We start from the raw sequence: 16,344 nt of genomic DNA, 5'->3' as shown, positions 1-16,344 counted from the left end.
TGTTCGGCAGTAATAATCACGGGCTCTACTAGGGATTGTCGTTTTGTTTATACATTTGTAAATACTCTTCTCTTTCCAGCTCTAAGATGTTTTATAGTCTACTTAGTGATCCTTGTACATTTGAGATTTCTATATTGTTTAATACCTACTACCCAATGTTTAACAAAAAAAAAGCATCATCTATTACCTTGATTGATTACTAAACTGATTAGTAAAAAGCAAGACGTTGACACAGACTAGAGCAGTAGTTCTCAACGGTGGATGATTTTGCCCTCCAGGAGACATTTGGCAACGTCTGGGGACATTGTGGGAGTCACTACTGAGAGGGGCGGTACCACTGGCATCTAGTGGGTCAGCGCTGCCAAGCAGCCTGCAATGCACAGGGCCCCCCCACCAGGTGGAACGGCCTGACCCGCAGTGCTGCTGTGCTCATGTCCAGAGGGGCGGGAACGTTGTGTCGGGCACGTGAAGACACAGGATAGATACATCGTCTTTCTCAAACTCTAGAGCCACTCAGTGATTTCAGGGGACTATTTACATTAAAATAAATGTTGATTTATTTTGTAGTAGAATACAAAATTTGCCTGGAATTTTAAGGTAAAACATGAGCTTTTGTAGCAGTTTCAGACGTGCTGAAGATTGTGTCCAGCTGTCCCTTCCAGGCACTCTCCTACCTTCAACTGTCAGGAAAGGACACTGATGAAGTGGCCTTAGGCTGAGGCCTGAAGGATGAGAAAGAATCAAGTATATGAAAAGTAGAAAGAATGGCATTCCAGACAGAGGGAACAGCTTGTGCCAAGGCCCTGAGGCAGGAAGGAGCTGACCCTTGTAAGGCACTGAGGGAAAAGTAGCATGGTGGGAGCACAGAGACAGGAGAGGTCTGGCTGGAGAAGGAGGCAGGGGACGAGCCTTTCAGGGCCCTGTGAGCCTTGGTAGAGGTTTGGAGCTTTGGTACAGTGGGAAGTCAGCAGAGCGAGTTAAGCAAGAAAGTGATGTATCCCAGTTTACATTTTTTAAGTCACTTTCATTGCTCTGTGGAGAGGTTAAGCCTTGAAAGTGGAGAGTGAGCTTTTGGAGACAACGGCAGTAGTCCAGTTAAAAGATGGTGGTGGTGTAGGAATGAATTCACGCTGACACTAAGTCACAAAAGTGTAAGCCAGAGCTACAGTTTACATCTCTTGTTTTCTGCCGAGTGGTGTTTGATGCTGTGTCAGCATCATACTGATCATATTTAACCTATAAAATATTTTCCAGAGTTTCCAGTGGCACCGATTTTTCATTTTGAAGTTGAAGGAATCTCTTAACTATTATACATAGTGGTGCCTCTATGTATCTGTTTTCCATTACATTAAAAAACTAATTCTGCTTTCTTTTTAAGAGTAAAGAAATCGTGTTCATCCCCTCTGAAAATGAGAAGATTTCTAAACAGCTCCACCTTTGCTATAATGTTGTAAAAAACTGTTACGTCCGAGTTTCAACTAATAACCAAACCATTTCTGGATGGGAGAATGGTGTGTGGAAAATGGAGTCCATATTCAGAAAAGTTGAAACAGACTGGAACATGGTAACTTAATGCATGGAACTGTTTCAAACCTTAGTCATTTTTTCAGACAAATATAGATTGGCTTCATTTTCCAGCCGTGCATAATGTGAAAACTGGTATTAGAATTATTTTTAGTAATCCTTAAACCTGGAGAAGAAAACTCTGCTCCCAACGTTTAATCAGAAGTCTATTAGAAATTTGTGTGTTTATATCAAGGAAGTATCCATTTTCATCAAAGAAGAATTTAATTCTTTCATGGGGAAAAATAATCAAGTGTATGACCAACTCATGTGACTGATTTTCACGTGAGTATGTAGAGTGTATTTTTATCCAGTTCCTTCACAGATATGTATTGGTTGCCTGCTAAAGGCCGGCTGTTAGGGACTGCAGCAGATCTCGTCCACGGTCCCCGAGAGCTGAGCATCTGACATGCTTTCATTTCATAAGAATGTGGATGATCGAGCAGCAATACTGGTCATTTCTTCTCTGTGTTTTAAAAAATAAAGCAGAAATGGATGCTAGGAGTGTAGTAGTTCATTATAACAACTTGAATGTTACTGTCACATGTCATCTGTAACAAGTAAAGAGGCTTTGCTTTTAAACTGCCCTACCCCTTAGACGCACCAAAAGTAAGCTCAGAGCTTTTCGCATGACCGCAGGAGAGCCAACCATATTACTGATAGATTTCATTGGAGTGAATGAACTTATAAGGAGCTTTAACTTGCTGAGTGAAGGGTGAGAAGGGAAGTTGTTCAGTTGTAAGACACTGAATAGATTTAAAAAGTGAGTCACAGATTAACAGCTGCTGGTGCATATGAGAATCTACAGCATGGTTATCACTGTACCAGCCATTGATCAGTATAAAAGGCTTACAAAGGTGAGGTCCCTGTGGTTTTTTTTAATCATAGTGTTTTGTTCTAAACTTATTTTGACCATCTTTTTTGTAGTAAGCCAAGAATAATTTATAGGATTATTGAGATTGTAGATGTAGGTACTTTCTTCTTTAGTTAAAGAAGGGCATAAAGTGTAAAACAAGATAAATTTTAAAATTTCAAGATGTGTGTGTCTGTAATTGACTATGTGGTTGCTGAGAGAGAATGAACTACTTCTGAAGACTATCGTTACCTTAAAAATTGCTCTGAAAAGAAAGCAGGACAGGATAGACATGGTATTTATCCAAGGACTAGTCTATGCTTGCTGAACTGGAGAAAAAGCGCGCCTTCCTTCCAGCCCCAGTGCTGATGGAGAAACCAGCGATGTGCCTAGAAACAGGCCTCATCTGTGGCATGTTCTTCTGTGTCCTGTTGATGAGTTTGTTCATCTGCAAATGTGTACTGGGTGCGTGTTGCACCAGGCGCTGTTCTCAGCTGCGTGGATGAGAAGATGAAGATACAGTTTCTGCCCTCGCAGTCTAACAGGAGAAGCCGAAGCACGAAGAGCCGTCTGAACCGCGATGCAGGGAGCAGCAATGAGGAGATCGCACATTGCCATGGAAACAGCAGGAGGGAGTAATTAGACCTGGCTGTGGGAGCTGGGCAAGGCTCCAAGGAGCGGGCGACACTGGAGCGGGCGCTGAAAGCAGAGAGGGTGTTCGTGAGGCAGGGAGCAGCAGGCACGCAGCGTGGAGTCCGAGGCGTGCGTTGAGATCTTTAAATAGATCATCATAGATCATCGAGGCCAGAGAGGGTGTACCGTGTGGGAATTTACATAATGTAGACGAGATGTGAAGGCCATTAAATACAAAGCAACACCTACTTAAGTAAGTTTATGCCTACATACTTTTTTTTTAAAGCTGAATGAATATTTCCAGTTAAAATATTTTGTACTAAATGAAGAAAAATACTAGAATCATAACTACCCTTGCAGAGACTAGTGGATAACTCAGAAGTAGTATATTGCCATTAAATCTTGAATTTTTCACCTAAATCAGTATTTTTGGTTCTGTTCTAGCTTGTCCCCAGTTAGGGAGTCTCTAACTCCACTAAAGAGTAGAAGCGTATTTCCACCACACCTTTCCTTAGTGATCTGCAGGCAGGAGTCGTGACAGATCGCATGAAGCCTGCCCTTAGGTGTTTAGAACGGGTTCGTACCCCCTCAAAGAGGCAGCCTCCCAGCAGCACAGACACTCACTGCATTTTGCTACTTAGCAAATGTGCTGTTCAGTGATGTCTGGACTTGAACATAAAAAGCTAAGAAGACCAGACTACTTTTTAGGAGGAAGGTGATAACATCTTGGTAAAGTGATGTTAATAGCTTCCTATCCAGTCTCCCTGCATCGCCCTGGTCCCTTCAGAGATGTTCTCCGTGCTGTGGCCAGAAGAACATTCTCAAGACCCCATCTGCTCCTGAGTGCTCTCAGTGAGGAGCCGCTCCAGGCTCTCGGGGTCCGCCCTTGCTGCCGCCTCGCCCTCGCCTTGCACCAGGCTCCCCCTGCTCGCCACGTTGCAGCTGTCCTGCCCTGCCCCCCTCTCCACAGAACCTCTTTTCTTTCCTTTTGGTTAGAGTTGTTCCTAGAACTTAGCATAAGCCTCATTCCCTCCGGTCCAGCCACCCAGGTCCTTTTTCCCCTAATCGACTCATTGTGTCATGTACTCTCCATATGACGTTTATTCTATGAATACATGTGAGAATAGCTTGTTTATACTGTCTCCTTCTAGACTGTAAACACTTCCCGGGCTTCTCCTGCGCACTCTTGTACTCTCGGTATTCATAGATCTAGCGTAGTGCCTGGTACGGTGAACGTTTAGTAAAGCTTGGCGGATATGAGAAAGCGGTTGAGCGTTTATGGCATACATTCTGCACCCGCCGGGGGCTACGTCGCGCACCATGGATACTCTCTTCTTGCAGACTGTGTCCCTTGGGTGTTCTTAGATGCTCAGCATTTTTGAGCAGTTCCATCATTCTCTTTGTCACTGGAGTCATTTTAGCACCTTTAGGTGTATGGCATTACATACACAACTGAGTCACTCAGTCATTCAGCAAATGAGCGCGTTGTCGGACGCTGTGCTCCGCACTTAGGACGTCTTGGTGAGTTAAGAGGCAAGCCCAAGGTGAGCACAGACTTGTGTAGGAGGAAGACACGTGGACCAGCTGTTCAGATCAGTGGGGTGGGCGCTGGGAGAATATGGGTGTGTGAGAGACAGAGTATGAGCCACTGCCTCGAGCCAGGCCTTGCAGAAGACGTAATATCTGAGTGCACTTTTAGAGGAGAGAGTTTCTCAGTGTGGGGACAGGATGTGGAAGGGGTGGGTGTTCTGGGGTGTGAGAAATAGTGTGTGCAGAAGTACCGACGTGAGAAACATCTGGCACATTTGGAGAAGAGGAAGTCGGAGGGAATATGGGGAGAATACTGGGAAGCTGACTAGAGAGGTGAGCAGGTGTCAGGCCTTGCAGTTACACACTAGGAGACATGCAGGAGTTCGGGCAAGGGAAGGACGTGATCACGCTGGCGATCCAGAGGTGGCTCCGGGGCCTGCAGGCATGTTAATAAGATTAAGTGCAGTGGGAACTGATCGTGTTCACATTGGACCTCAGTGAAGAAAATTGGAATAACCGAAAATAAGATTCATGAGCAACACAGTTCGCCAGCATTGGATTAAAATTTCCTGAAATCCAGCTACCCTGCTGGGTGTCTGTAGGAGGGACTGACTGCTTGGTGTCTGCTGTGTGGTGGACTTCATTAGAGTTCATCTTAGCAGCCTCAGCGGAATGAGAATTTTAAGCGCATACTGACGAACAACTTCAAACAGTGCAGTACAAACTGAACCTCCAGGAAATCAAAGCAGCGGACTGACCAGCCTGGCAGGTAGTAATCAGAAAATCTTTATGTGAACATCTTCCCGAGAATGTGAAATACAGAAAGAAGCTGACCTGCGGATTGTTCTCAACCTTGAAAATAGTGGTCACAGCCACAGCCCTGTATCACCTGTGTACATTGTGGAGCAGGATAACTTAGATCTGAAACCAGAGGCGCGCTGGTCTTCTTCCCAGCCACAGGCTGAGATGTGCCTTTATGTCCTGACAGAGGCCACCAAGGGGCAGGGTGGATCCCTGAGCTGGGGGCTGGTACTGCTGTATAGATCTCTGTCTGTAGGAGAGAAACCATGCCTTGCGATTGACTACCACTGCTAACGTAGGGTAATGACACTCATCCCTTAGCGGTCCCACCAATTCGGAACCGAGCATGTAGAGCTGCACACAGTAACTGACACCTGTGAATTTAACAAGCCAACAGGCAAACATCGGTCTAAGGTAAATCAAGGAGTTAGGGACAACCAGTTACCAAAATGCTTTTTCCCCCTTTAAACCAAACAGTTGACTATTTGAGAAGTTTATAAAGGTTTTTTTTCTCCTAAACAAATTATAATTACTGGTTCCATTGCTTTTACACCTAGACAGGACCACAATTGGAGGTTTATGTAAATCCTGTTGTTTTGGTACATTTCAAATTACCAAACTGAGTATATAGTTGTTTTTGGTAACATTCTACCATCTCTAAAAATGCTGAGTTAAATAAGTTGGTTAAGATGCTACAGACAGAATATATTGTATCAAAAAGATGACATGAATTTCCAGTATTAATAGGGTCTGATTTATCTCCATATGCTGTTTCTTTAGTCTAAGAGAACCTTTATTTGCTCCTAATATGTTTGAAGATTTATTTAAGCATTTAAGAATTCAGTGATGAATTCCATCTTATCCTTTAACTTCTTAAGAGTTGTAAAAACCTGATGCCTTTAGGGCTGAAAAATGTTAAGTCTTAGAAAAAGCAATTCTCAGACATGTTCAACAGCTATCATAAACCTCTGACAGTTAAAAACAATTCTGGACCAGACTCACCTGATACAATTGAAGCAATTCTTGGGGTAAGCTAGAAATGGGAAGTTAACCTGACTTCAGCCTATCATATATTATATGCCTACACTTTGAGAGGGGCCATTTGAAGCTACTGAGCTCTGAAAACACACAAGCGTAGAGGTAGATATTGAGGCATAAATTTAAGTATGTTTAATTCTTAAGATTACCTCCCCCAGTCTTTTAGTTTCTTCCAACCACCTTTCTCCCAGTAACCTCTATGTTTGGCTCATCTGTTCCAGATGACTCCCTTTACTAAACACTCCTTCGGAGGAGTAATTAAGTTATAGATAGTCCCAGGTGCCCAGTAGTTTCGCATGGGTGAACCTGACAGCTCCTGGGGAGCAGGGTGCAGCCCTGAGCCCAGGCTCTCCTTAAACATAGCTGTAAGGGGAGCATGCGGTGGGGACACGCGTCAGAGGTGCCGGAGTGAGATTGGACGTGAGCAAGCACTCAGCAGTAGCACACATCGAGGTTTGCTGTGCAGAACAACAGTAGACCTGTATACACATCTAGTCTAAGGACTTTTAAGTCATTTTCCTTGGAGAGTGATTGTTTAATGGTTTATTATCTCCAGCTTACTGATTCTAAAAACTCAAATTAGCTGACGTATTTAACCTGGAAGAAAACTAGCTGTAGGTTGCTGAATAGAATATCAATAGAATGCGAGCAGTAATTGACTTTTTCTTTGGTGACTGAACACTAGAATAGTATGAGTAGATTGTTTCCATGGTGAATGTGTTTCATGTACTTCCAGTTATTTCCCCCTGAGAAGTAGATTAGGTGTTTCTGAACGGGTGTATGTATGTGTGTGCATGAGCGCACATGTGCAAATTTCTAGTGCTTAAATACTGTTTATTAGATCCCATGAATCCAGAACTATGAATCCAGTTTCCCCGGAGAGTTTGTGATTTGGTTAAGTTAGATAATATAAGCACACCTGAAATAAAATAGTTACACATTTGGGTAAAGGAATACTGGCAGTTGAAGGTGGGATGAAATTGTGGAGGACCATGAAAGCTAATAGTTTGTGTTTAATGCATGAGGCAGGTACTTGCTGTATGTTCTGGACCAAGCAAATTATATGAAGGAAGTGGGATTTTAGAAGCATTAGACAGTTACAGAAAGAGGAGTGTAAAGTCTTGCCTGTGGTGATAAGCGCAGTCTAAATGAGGAAAGGTTCCCCCCCAAGACTTCTTTCAAAGAAATGCATGGATTATTGTGGGAGTTTGGGCATTAGGGATAAATGATGAGACAGTCAGGTTCTTAGGGGTTTGAGCCTGGGTGAGTGGAATTGCCTGTACAAGACCAAGGCCATGGATGTCAGTTTCCATGTCAGTGTTTGAAGAGTGTCGATTAAACTGTGAGAGAAGATGGGCTGGAGGCAGCCAGTAAACCCGGGTGCCTTAAACAGTACATTTGAAGTGGTCAGGGCATTGATGATGAAGGCATGGGAGCTTACTCTTCAGAGGGGCAAGCGGGGGCCTGGGTATTACCTTTTAAAGCATTACTGTTGCTTAGCAGTGACTGAGGTACCAACATGGTGTAGAGGATATGGCCCATCTCATTCGAGGAAAGCTTACCTTAAAAATCCAGACTTAGAAAAGAAGACAAATCAAGGAATAACTAACTGCATTTAAAAGGACTCTTCATTTTCAGCAGGATTCATTATGAAGTTCATTTTAAATAGCTGGACTTATTAATTGAAAAGACAGTGTGATTTACCAGAACCTGGGCAGCATGGAGCCTCAGAGCGATACTTACTGAGGCCCTCACATTCAAATAATTTCTTTCATTTGTAGCAAAAGATGCTATAGGAAAAATTGCTAATAAAATGAAAAGATGTTAGAAGTAAAAATCTTTTCAGTGGGAAAAATCAGATTTTTAATAACTGTGAGTAGTACCTGTGACAATGAGACTTTGACTGGATGTGTTTTCTGCACAGCCTCATTATTTCTGACAGTTCCTTTTTTCTCTCAACTCTGTAGGTGTATTTAACCCGAAAGGAAGGATCGTCTTATGCTTACATTTCCTGGAAGTTTGAATGTGGGTCAGTCGGCCTAAAAGTAGATGACATTTCCATTAGGACAAGTAGTCAGACCTTTGAGACTGGAACAGTGCAATGGAAATTGCGATCCGATACAGTGCAAGTACAGCTGACAGGTGGTAAGCATTTGACTGGAGAATTAATTGTGACGTGTGTATTTAACACTCTGAAGAGTAATTTACTTATTTGAGATGTAGTTAAGAGTTTTTCTTACCCTAGAGTTCATACTGTTACAGTTAAAAAAAAATTGTTTAAATTAAAACCCATATAACCTCATTGTAATAGAATGGCTTAACGTTTTTTTACTATGGAACACAAATGGAAGGAGAAAACTCATTTCTTTTTCAAAGGGCACATTTCCTCCATAAAGAATAATTTTTATTTATTTTCTAAGGGTTGATTTTTTTAACCTATAAGGCAGATATATAAAATGCATCCCAGAACTCTCTCTTTATGTTCTTACCAAAAGCAAAGTGTCATTTTTCTTCCTCTAACAGATAAAACTCTTCGCTCCTATGGTGATTTTTCCGGTGCCACTGAAGTTATTTTGGAAGCAGAATTAAGCAGAGGAGATGGTGTGGTTGCTTGGCAACACACCCAGCTGTTTAGACAAAGCTTAAACGACCATGAAGAAAATTGTTTAGAGATAATCATAAAATTCAGTGACCTTTGAGAACCTGACCATTATAGAAAAGCTGGCCATAATCAAGGACTTAGCGTGTTCTAAAGTAGTCTGTCAGTCCCGTGCATGCTTAACTGTCAGTTTGCTGCCCTCTGCTAGCATATTTCCTTGTTGGCTATCCATCATGTAACCCTCATGAAAATATATCTTTATACTATGGACAATAATGAAACCTCAAATTAAAAACTCCCTTACATATGTGACTATAATTTGGAGTAAAGTCTTACTGCCCAACTATGAGATTTTCATCTGAAAATTGTTAAGTGTATGATTTTAAAAGTAAAATGAAGGTGTTCGTGATTAAATGCTATTCATGATTATGAAGAAATCTTAAGCTGCTAATAGTAATTTGACAGTCTCTGATCAGCCATTAATTTCTTCAAAAGTAATTGAACTACATTTCCTAAGATTTTTAATTTTTAATAAATGTGAAAGTAGAGTATCTCATAAGTTACAATGCATGAAAATTTTTATGATTGTAAATACATAGTCATTTAAGAAATAAAATGAATTATTTTGCGTTACATCTTCTTAGTGGTTACTTTGGCTAAATAAAAATCTTTAATAAGTATGTTAAACATTGAAAACTGCTTGAATAGACAAGAGTTATGAAGATATTTAACAGTGACTGCATAAATTCAAAAATACATTATAAATCTGTAATCTGTGGACACTTCAGAAAATGCTTTACTTTTGAGTTTACTTTTGAGTACTTTTATCTACCTCATTGAATAAAATGTTTATTCTTGACTTTGAAACTATGTAACTACATCATTCAGCATTTATACACTGTATCAAGAGTTTTTGTATGTGTTCTCTATAACCTCTCCAGTTAAATTTAGTGTATATTTGTTAAGTGTTTGTGTGCAAAGGTGTTGTGCTGGCATCATGAAGGTGGCAGCAGCCCGTCCGCGAAGCCTTTGTGATGTTGAAAAGTGAGCTCTCAGCTCTTCTGACAAGAAAAGTATGTTCTCAGACATTCTCACCCTGTGCAGCTCAGTAGAACAGTTACATGCATTATAGAATATGTACTAAAATCCTGAAACAGAGGTCTTTTATTTTCTTTTTAATTGTAGTCAAACTCTGCTGAGGATCACTTTCTTGCTAAAAAGTTACATTTTTTTAAAAAAAGTAGCTTGTACATCTAAATTTAGTAATGTCTTAATATTAGAAAGTTTTCTGGAATTTTCAAACTCTTAAGTTAATCATACAATGTCCAAATACATAAAGTTGGAGAGCCTTGTCTCTTCCCTGTCTTGAGATGTTTGGTCTGAGCATGGTGAGTATTTGGATGATCAGATGGACCAACACTCTTCGTGAGAAAACCTGGAGCTCAACAAGCAGTCTTACAAAGATGGTAATAAAAATAAACTCAGTGCACTTTGTCTGTGAAAGGAAACATTCTAATTTTTCCTGTGGCTTTACGCAGAAAAATAAAGTTCAAATGTCCTATATTTTTATAGAGCTGAACTGTTAAAGAGAAAAGTAGTCGGCACACTTCTTAAATGCGTTCCATGAGTTTTAACCCCAGGGTACCTGACACGTGTTAATACTTTATTATGCAGACAAGTTTGGAAATAGTACGCGAGGTACGGGACAGGGCACTTCTCAGTAATGTGTAAAGCTTAGTGACAGTACACTGGTAAGGCAAGAGTAACTAGGGTGAAGAGGGGCTGACGGTACAGATCCCTTCAATAAACTGGCCCTGATGTTAGCTGCACTTTTTATAGCAGTCACCTGGGGTCTTACTTGAGAAGCACTCAGCCTGTTGTGACTGAAGGGGGGATGCGAAGCACCGAGGGAGTGACGGCAGCAGGTCCTGGAACCACGCTCTGATTGGTTAGCCTTCTTCTGCCCTTGCTCGCTGCCTAAAAAGGGTTTATACTTTAGCCTCACGAGGGATTTTACAGACAGTCTGCTTTTTGTTGCAGTGTTTTTTTTAAAGTAAGCCCTTTGCTGGAAATCACATTCTCAAGATGAACAAGAAGTTACAGCTGATGTTTTGATCGATTTACAAGGAAAAGGAGTGCCTCAGGTTAAGGGAGGGCTGGAGAACATGTTGTCATGGACTTTCAGGGTAGGAAGCGTTGTTAGATGTAATTTAATCCAGACGCCTCACTTTTCACCGAGGAAGCGCAAACACAGAGAAGTTAAATGGCCTGTCTAAGCAGTGCAGTGGATTAGTAACATGGGCAAGACGCGCTCTTACACTCGGTCTTTGTGTCTGCTGATCTGCCGGGTTCAACAGTTCACACAGGGTCAGGATGCCTTGGAGTTGCAGACCTGTGTGTGGGCTGCTGTTCTAGTAGGTGTTTCATGAATGTTTCATGAATATAGATTCTTTGATGGCAAAGTTCAAGTTGGGGAGATACTAAAATTGTTATTAGGTACAATGATTTTTCTAACTATAGTGAAGCTTTTCTGGAGAATAAATTATAATGTGGTAATAGATTACTCTAGATATATATGCTTTGGTATTTGTGTAAATTTCTAAAAAATTTCTACAACAGTAAATTGTGTTTTGATTTCATAGTTCAAGCACATACACTTTGTGACAAGCTCTGATCAAGGCAGTATTCCTTCCTAAAATACTCACGGGAAGAAAGAGTAAACCAACACAAGCCATGATTGGCATGATTCCCCTTAGTATGTGTTCGGGTACATCATTTATACTGACCAAAACAGTGCTTTATTTCTGATAGGAGATTTAGAACGGACCTAAACTGATAATGGCCACCTTTTCAGTGTCTGTTAAGTGCCAGTGACTTTGGTGTCTCATTGGCTGATAGTGGTCTGTATCATAGGCGGTCTGTCTGGTGCCCATGAAACGGAGAGGCTGAGTGAGAACCAGCAGCCGAATACCTGAGTGTCTGACAGCCATTTCCTGATCACGACACCGCAAGTGAAAACAGAGGTTGAGACCTTGCTCTAGTCACTTAATTTTCTAAAGACATCATCTGAGATCAACAAAATTGGAGCAGCATCCATAGTCAGCCAGAAAGGGCCTCTGAAGAGCTAAAATAAATAACCTGTCTATCCTAATCTAATAAAATAAAAGTCTAACCAAGAAAACCCATGTCAGAGGGCATTTGGGGTTGTCACTCAAAGTCTGTTCTTTACCAATTTTAAATGTTTGCATAATGAAAGCCATTTGTTAAAAATTCAAATGACAATATTATAAAGTAGAAATGCTGCCTCCGCTCCCCACACTCCACCATTTTTTTAGAGGTAACGGTCAAAATTTTTGCATGTGTCTTCCTAGAGCTTTCCTCTGAATTTTCATATTCAGACATAACACACACTCAAAATCAGTATTCACGTATTTGGTTTTTTCTTTTCGTGTAAATGGAAGTGTATTTTCTTATTTACTTAACAGTGTGTCTTAGAGCTGTTTCCGTGGTCAGTCATAAATCTGCCACATTCTTTTTAACCATCGTATTCCTGAATTTATGCATTCCCTTACATAGGTTTCCCCCTCTTTTTTTGTTATTGCCAATACTACCGCAGTGAACATCCTTATATACTTGTCTTTCACATAGAATATATGCAAAGATATATTGCATTTTAAATCTTACTGTCTACTCTCAAATCACCCTCTAAATGAGGTACACCAATTTACACGCCCAGCTATAGTCTATCAGGGCTCCCATTTCCTCCCATTCTTGCCAGAACTGAATATTGCTGTTGTGGTAGCCAGCCTCCCATGATCCTCACCTCCTGGCTTCCATGTCTTTGTGTTGTCCCTTCCACACTAAATTAGAGCTGGCCTGTGTCCAATAGAATATGGTGGAAGTGACCATGTGGTATATGTGGGGCTTGGTTGTGAAAAACCTTGCTTTCTTGGACTGCTTGCTCTGGAGGAGGTCAGTTGCTATGCCAGGAGGCTCCCTGGGGGCCTCTCTCCAACCTCCAGCAGCAATTTGGCAGCAGCAGAAGTGGATCCTCCAGCCCCGAGTCCAGCCTTCAATGACTGTAGCTTCATAAGAATGAGTCACCCAAGTTGGAACTGCCCAGCCAAACCATGACTGAATTCCTAATGCACAGAAACCAGGAGACCTGGTGAATGAGAATTTAAAGACACTTTCAGAGTGATTTGTTTATGCAGCATTGGATTACTGTTATGGACTGAGTGTCCATGTACCACCCCCAAAATTTGTATGTTAAAATTCTAACCCCCAAAGTGATGGTATTAGGAGATGGGACCTTTGGGGGATAGTTAGGTCGTGAGGGTGGAGCCTTCATGAATGGGATTAGTGCCCTTAGGAGAGGAGACCAGAAGAGCTTGTTTCCTCTGCTCTCCAGCTGTGAGAACACGAGAAGCTTCCACAACTGTGAGAAATAAATGTTTGTTATTTAAGCCCCCAGTCTATGTAATTTGTTACTGCAGCCTGAACTAAGATAATTAAACAGCCTTGCTATTTTTGCTGATCTGATGGGTGAAAAATACCTAGTTTTGACTTCCATTTCCTTGATTACTGTGAGATTAAAATTTATCATGTTCATTAGCCAGTTTTGTTTCTTTAAATGTTCTATATATACAGTCATCACTCAGTATCCACAGGGGATTGGTTCCAGGACCGTCCACAGACACCAAACTCCAAGGATGCTCAAGTCCCTTTAATAAAGTGGCATAGCCTATGCACATCCTCCTGTATACTTTAAGTCATCTCCAGACTTATTAGGCTTCTGCTGCCTAATACAATGTAAAAATGCTATGCAAATAGTTGCTGGTGTGAGGAAAATTCAAGTTTTGCTTTTTGGAACTTCTGGAATTCTTTTCTGAATAGTTTTTTTCAAAGAAATCATTTTTTTTTCATTGTTTTAATGGAATGATTCTTTAAATTCTATAATGCTTTACAATTTTCAAAAGTTTCACACACATGATTTTATATAATCTCGTAATAACCCTTTTTTAAGTCCCCTATCCCTGTATCCCCACCCCCTTCTCTCCCCACTGGTTACCACTAGTTCTCAAAATCTGTGAGTCTGCTGCTTTTCTGTTTTATTCACTAGTTTGTTGTATTTTTCAGAGTCCACATATAAGTGATATCATATAGTACTTGCCTTTCTCTGTCTGACTTATTTCACCTAGCATAATGCCCTCCAAGTCCTTCCATGTTGTTGCAAAATTTCATTCTTTATTATGGCTGAGTAGTATTCCATTGTATATACATACACCGCATCTTCTTTATCCATTCATCTGCTTTTGGACACTAAGGTGGCTTCCATACTTTGGCAATTGTAAATAATGCTGCTGTGAATGTTGAGGGGCATGTATATTTTCGAATTAGTGTTTTTGTTTTTTTAAGATGTATACCCAGGAGTGGAATTTCTGGGTCATGTGGTAGATCTATTTTCAGTTTTTTGAGAAACCTCTGTACTGTTCTCCACAGTGGCTGCACCAGTTCACGTTGCCACCAACAGTGTAGGAGGGTTTTTCTGAATATTTTCGACTCACAGTTATTTGACGCCACAGATGTGGAACCCAGAGATATGGAGGGCTGACCGTGTTTGCCTGTTGAGTGGGCCCTTTGTTTTGATAATCATTTCTAATACCCAACTCTTCATGGTTGCTTTCTTTCATATTGGTTTATGCTTGTGTAAAGATTGTGGCATTCTATCTCTATAGGATTACTAATCAGAACTTTGCCAGCGGTCTGGTCTGTTAAAGAATTACCTCCATTTTCTTCTGGATCATATCATATTGTTCCTCTGGTTTTCTCTTCCACATTATGGATTTTCCTTAAATGTGGGATGGACTATATTTACGACTAAGCTGTTAATATCAGGCAGCTGGCCTGGGTTTTCTCACCAGGCTGGCTGTTTCTCCGTCAGGACTCTTCGTTGGTCAGGAGGCTGACCACACCGCAGAGCCGCATTCGTGGTGCGCGTTTCAGGCCCCCAGCGGGCTTCACGGCGGGCTGTCACCCCATCCCGCCCTGCTCAGCGTTCATCTAGATTCACTTGATTCAGGGATATTCTTTTCCCCTTTTCCCCTTATGACCTCATTTAATTTCTTCCTTAGATAAGACACATAATTCCTAAGTCAAAACTATATAGTAAGTGGGAAGCACAGAAGTCTTGCTTCAGTTGGTGTTCTGTTCTCCCACCAACCTCACCCTCATGGCTGACTATATTTATTCTGGTTTATTCTATTTTTCTTTTTGAAAATATAAGCAAAATAACTTTTTTCCCCTTTCCATCACTATAGACACTGTACTATACTCCTGTTTTGCACCTCACCTTTTTTTACTTAATGTATCGTGGCACTCTTTGTATTTTAAAAGCTTCCTTATCCTTTCTACAAACATGTAATATTCCTTTGAGTGCATGACTGTTCAACTGTTGAGCTATTTCCAGTCTTCTTCAATCAACAATTTAAAATTATGTTAGTAGATTTACCATAAAATCTGGATTTCAGCTTACATTGAAAAGTCAGATGATGTGACAACACTGTGTGCGTGATGACAGCAGTTGGCAGAGCCTGACTGCCCTTTCGTTAAGGCAGGACCTGTATTCCCCTCATTATAAGGGAATTAGGGACCATAAAACCCATACCCCTGCCCCAGCTCCAGTGCTGGCCTGGCGTCAGTCACCATTTTCTGTAACACTTGGCACTGATTTTTTTCTTAGAGAAATAACCCTCTGTTCTCATGGCTACCAATATTATAAAATCAAAGACAGACTAAATAAATTGCATGTTTTTAATCCATCCATTCATTCCTTTTTTTTCCTACAGTCACTTTATTCATAGACATTACCTGCCTGGAGTTTGCGACTGCCCTAAAGGAATGTACTATTTTATTTGCGCATATTTTAGTCAGGTTTAAAGTAACTGCTTTATGTTACAAGTTGCTTAAAGCAAGATAAATTGATAGTTGAATGGCTTTGGGAGAGGTTGCCGTCTTTGAATTTGGGGGAACTGAGTATGTTACTTAAGAGTGTAGGAATCATTTCTGTGATCAGATGCAAAATATAGGAGACTTAAATTTTATATCTTTATTTCTATGATTTGCATCTTTCCCCGACGTCCTTCAGTTTTCTGTGGGGCAAAGCACAGCCCTTGTAGTTGCTTTTGGATCCTTGTAATGAATAATTTTCAGGATGCTTTGGAAATATCATCGCATCTTGTGAAACTGGCCCTGCGAAGTGGCACTCTCACCGTTTAAAGGATTGTCTTTAGTGTCCGTAGTTTTTTCCCAGATATCCCCCTGTTAC

General features: G+C 41.0%; 1 protein-coding gene across 3 annotated transcripts in view; it reads left to right on the top strand.

Annotated features, from left to right (window-relative positions):
* NGLY1 (N-glycanase 1) overlaps positions 1-9,650 on the top strand; it is a 47,938-nt gene extending 38,288 nt beyond the window's left edge. The window contains exons 10-12 of one of the 3 annotated variants that reach the window (XM_031434951.2): positions 1,379-1,564; positions 8,386-8,563; positions 8,942-9,650. In XM_031434951.2, coding sequence (XP_031290811.2) covers positions 1,379-1,564; positions 8,386-8,563; positions 8,942-9,117 — 540 coding nt within the window. In that variant the 3' untranslated portion in view covers positions 9,118-9,650. The remainder of the gene's footprint in view (positions 1-1,378; positions 1,565-8,385; positions 8,564-8,941) is intronic. The other 2 variants (XM_064491162.1, XM_031434994.2) reach the window with 2 other exon arrangements.
* Positions 9,651-16,344: the final 6,694 nt, after the last annotated feature.

This window comes from Camelus dromedarius, chromosome 2 (genome assembly GCF_036321535.1).
Source record: "Camelus dromedarius isolate mCamDro1 chromosome 2, mCamDro1.pat, whole genome shotgun sequence".
Taxonomy (NCBI): Eukaryota; Metazoa; Chordata; class Mammalia; order Artiodactyla; family Camelidae; genus Camelus; species Camelus dromedarius.
The sequence above is the reverse complement of the archived record's forward strand: the minus strand, read 5'-3'. Positions and strand labels throughout refer to the sequence as shown.